At 33.2% G+C, this 4547-nt stretch overlaps 1 protein-coding gene across 1 annotated transcript; it reads right to left on the bottom strand.

The window, feature by feature from the left end:
* Nucleotides 1-235: 235 nt before the first annotated feature.
* LOC119689708 lies at nt 236-3710 on the bottom strand. Its single transcript, XM_038104597.1, has 4 exons — nt 3436-3710; nt 1191-3369; nt 512-1126; nt 236-435 (listed from the first exon to the last, which is right to left on the bottom strand). The coding sequence occupies exons 1-3, from the start codon at nt 3625-3627 to the stop codon at nt 576-578; spliced, it is 2922 nt and encodes a 973-aa protein (XP_037960525.1). The 5' UTR covers nt 3628-3710; the 3' UTR covers nt 236-435; nt 512-575.
* Between the last annotated feature and the right edge of the window lie 837 nt (nt 3711-4547).

Here is a 4547-nt window from a genome sequence, read left to right as displayed (position 1 = left end):
GTTGACTCTCTTAATAGTTACATGTCTTTTTCAAAAATCTGATTCCATCAATCAATCTGATTACTAACTAGGGAAAATCTATTACTCTTGGCTTATATAATTATAAAATTTATAAAAACTATTGGCTTATATAATTATTTATGTATATTTAATTTAATTAAAATATACAATTTACAAAGTAGAAAGCTCAAAAAATATATTTTTTGCTTAAAAATTATGAGCAAAACAGCAACAATTCATTCCAAATTAAAAAATAATGCTTCATAAAACTAATTTATAGCATTCATAGGTTAGCGTAAGTCTGCAATAGGAACTTTCATCATTTTCCACAAGAGATCCAAACTTTTATTTATAATTTTGTGGGAGAACTATTAAAAGCGTCGCTGCAATTAGTAGTTCAAGTCAAGTTTGCGTTTTTATTGTAAATTTATTAAGCTTTGGATTTAAAGAAAATAAACAAAAAAAAAATTGAATATTCAGAATAATGTTATACAGGTCACTGTATACTTACCAAAGAAAAACTAAAATTTGATAGAACAAAGATTATAGTACGAAAAGTGACTTGATGAAGACTACTATTCTTCATAATTTTTCGAATATTCACTATTATATTCAGAATCAAAAAATTGTTGGAGGTCTATTTCTGAATCAAAGTCTGAGCCACTGCCATCTGTAAAAGCAATGGTGGTAGAATCATCCGACTCAGCATTGCCATCATCAGACTCTTCCGTATCTGTCATGTTACTATATTCGCTTCCATCTGTTTCGTCTTCTGATTCCTCGCAGTCATCAGGCTCCATTTCTAGCAAACCCTCTACCTCGGTCCACTCATCTGATTCCTGGGATTGATAAAAGTCTTCATATTCTGTGTTCTCTGTATCGGTATCTGTTTCTTCTGTATCTGTTTCAGTTTCTGAAGCAGTTACAGTACCATATGCATCAGTTTCGGATCCAGAATAAGCGACGTTGAAGGCAGTATTATCAAATGTTAAACCATCATCCGATGGTACATCGGATACGTCTATATCTGTAACGCAATCAGCAGTTTGTTCATTTTCGTGAACGGATTTGCAATATTCACCATTTAAAAAAAGTTCCTCAATTATGGCTTCATTACTTTGTTTACCTGGAGCACAAAAATTTGTTAAAAGAATTTTGTCCTTGCAGAATTTAATTTTTTTTAATCTTACCAGTGACAACATTACCAGTATTTTGAGCGATATCAGTGCCGGTCTTGAGAAAGCCACACATTTTGTCTTGCACAATTCTTCGTTCTAAAGCTTTTGGCTTTTTTTTATTCCTCTTTTCAATCTCGTGAACATCATCGCTATCTTGTTCGTATATACTATTATCAACGTTTTGCTCATCAATTGTAAAAAATTTAGTGTATTGATCGCAAAGTACATGATTAATGGTCTTTTGGTCTTCAGCTTGCTCTTCAACCACTCGCAGGCCATGAAAATAGTCATCTCTCCTCTTATCATTCATATCGCTATCTACTAAATGATCTATATATCTCACCTCTCCAAGTTCAACGGCTTCGCACATTTCATCATCAACATGCTCTGCATATTTGAAGGAGTTGGGTCTCACTTGTCCAATTTTTAGTAGATTGATTTCAACAAATTCTTTGTCATCACACTTAAAAGCTTCGTTTTTTTGTTTATAAGACGTCTTTTCAGCAATTCTGATATCATTAGCTTCACTAGGTTGTCCAGATATAATATCATTACTACGTGTCTGTTGTCCAAACAATGGCGTACCAAATACATCGCAATGACCAATACTTATGACGTCATCAAGATTTTGTTCAACATATTGCAAGCTTTCAAATTCTATTGGTGATACAAATTTTTTTTTTGCAGCTTTCTTTTTTTTCAAAAGTTTGCGGACCTTTAAATTTTTTTGCTCCACTTCGACATTATTTGGTGTTTGCCTAATAATATCTTCCTGGAAAAATTTCAAACCACCAGTTCTCTTGTCAATCTCTTTTGTTTTGACAACATTCAAGTAATCTTCATTTTTATTGTTCATTTTGGAAGAATGAAGTGATTGCATAGCGCTTGATTGCTCTTTAAGTTCAATGCAACGAATAGTTTGTTTACCAACATTGGGTAAAGTAACTTTGAGACCACAATAGCGGTGTTCAGTAGTGTATCCAGTAGTGGTTTTCTCAAAATCTTTCTGCTCATGAACTCTGCTGTTACCATCCATCATTAGGCCAACAAGTTGGGTTTCACCAAAATCATTAACATTAGCTATCTTATTCCTAGGTTTTCGTTTTAAGTCAGAGCCTAGGGCAATTTTATCAATAAAATTATGATCCTGGCCTCTGACATTAGCACCTGCTACATATTCAATAAGTTGCATTTCATCAATGGCACCGATGATAGACTTCCTATCACAGTATGAGCAATTTTGCTCATAAGATGTATGATCACCACTTTCTAGTATACAACCGAGTCTCCCTTCAAAAAATCCACTGGTTTTCGGTATTTGATTATCAGTTGTCGGTCTAAGTTCAACTTCAATAGTTAGTTGATCAACGAATTTCTGCACATAAGTTTTGGTATCTCCATCTGCTACTGCACTACCCAACTTCTTTTCAGAAATGGTACTAGTATTAATTTCCTGGTTATTAAGAGCCTGATCATGCTTAGCATCTACAACAATTCGATCAGGAAATTGCGGCACAAAAACTTTTGTACTAACGTTCATTACCGTACCATCAAGTTTTCTTTGACAATGATCACTGCGGTGAGATATTGGTTTAGTAAAATTCATTCTACATTCATTCTTTGCAGTAATTTGATCATCAATTTTCATTATAGAAAGGTTAGCATTTTCAGCTAATACTATTTCACCAAGTTTTTCCTTGGTAGTACTCATACCACTAAGCGCTTGTTGACTAAGCACCTGTGTAACTTTAGCATCTAATGTCATTCGATCATCAACTTCTTGCTCATGTACGATGACATTACGAGGTACAACTAAAGCACCAGGCTTCCAATCACAAATGTTCTTAATTCCTGATACTGAATACCCAAGCATTTGTCCCGTACCTGTGAAGCCATTATTGCTTTGCTGACTAAAAAGGGAATTATTAAACCGCAGGCTGCTAATTTTAGGTTTATCAAGCTGAATACCACGGCTTATTTGTCCACCAGTATTCGCCAGTGTACCTCTACCGGCATTAAAAAACTGGTTACCATTCATTTGCTTTCCGCAATCCACGGATTTGTTGATTTCATTATTAATTTTATGTTTATTTGGCATTTTTGCGTCATAACCAATTGTGTGGCATTTACTTAAATACTCGCCAATGTTATTGGGCTGAGAAATGTGACGAATACTTTGGTGATCATCAACCTTATGAATAATATATCTCAATACTTTATCTATTATTTTAAGTACTTCTTTAGGAATTGCACTTACGTGTTTAGAAACTGTAGAAACTTTAGCATTAACATCAACACCCAATTGCTCCGAGGCCTTAACAGTATTGACCGGATTTTCGGCTTTAACGACAATGGCATTAGTTGGAGTATTTTGCCAAGACACACCAGCAGCTGGAGGTGATTCCTTTACAACATTTTTACTACCGTTTAGCATTTCTTTTGACTCCATTTCCGAAGTCTCAACTTTAGTTTCAAATTTTACGCTAACAATTTTGATTAACTCTAAGATGACTTTAAAAAAAACAAATAAAAACTTTTAATAGCCATTTTTAATTTTCCAAATGTCAATGATAATGTGATAAATGTAGAATGTAACATATATTATTATTATAACACTTATGGCATATTTTTTATTTTTTTTTATAATCTATGTTCCAGAAAGTTATCTTAAGTCAATATGCAGTGAAAGAAATAAAAAATAATGACTTGGTTGGGTGTAGTGCTTGATCTGCAGGTACCATACTGCCTCACATACAAAACAATTATTTGCAGTTTTAATACTGCAATCGTCGCAATAAAGCTCTATACAAAAACTAGATGTATTCAGTTGAGTTTGCATGGTTCAACAAATCTTTCCATTTTACTGAAAAGCAGCATTGGCAACGACGAATGTTGTATTACATTATTTAAATTCGATGGAATGGATGTTTTTAGGTCTTAAGACTTATTACGATGACTGTATGAGGAAAATGGCAAAAAATAACTAATGGTTGAACACTCTGAGAGACTGTTCAGATAGAACTTTGCTGAAAATCTGCTTTTTTTTTATGGAGACACAGTTCTTCTGTTTTCAATATACGTCAATACGTTCAAATTATTGTAAAAGAAAGAAAGAGAAAAAATATAGCGATTTGCGAGCCTAATTCATAAGTTGTAAAATACGGAATTTTAGGAAATAATGAAAATAACATATAGCCATTGCTAGAAGAAACATTCGAAGAAGAATCCGCATTTAAAATCAAGCCAAACTTTGTTTTATAAAAAAGAAAAGATAAACATGGATTGTTTTTGCATTTCGGATTTTTAATGAAAAAGTAACATACATAATAAACTCCCTAAGACTCGTCCACATACTACACAGACTATCAC

The sequence above is a fragment of the Teleopsis dalmanni genome, chromosome X (genome assembly GCF_002237135.1).
Source record: "Teleopsis dalmanni isolate 2A chromosome X, ASM223713v2, whole genome shotgun sequence".
NCBI classification, from domain to species: domain Eukaryota; kingdom Metazoa; phylum Arthropoda; class Insecta; order Diptera; family Diopsidae; genus Teleopsis; species Teleopsis dalmanni.
Note: the sequence above shows the minus strand (reverse complement) of the source record. Positions and strands in the feature narration are given on the sequence as shown.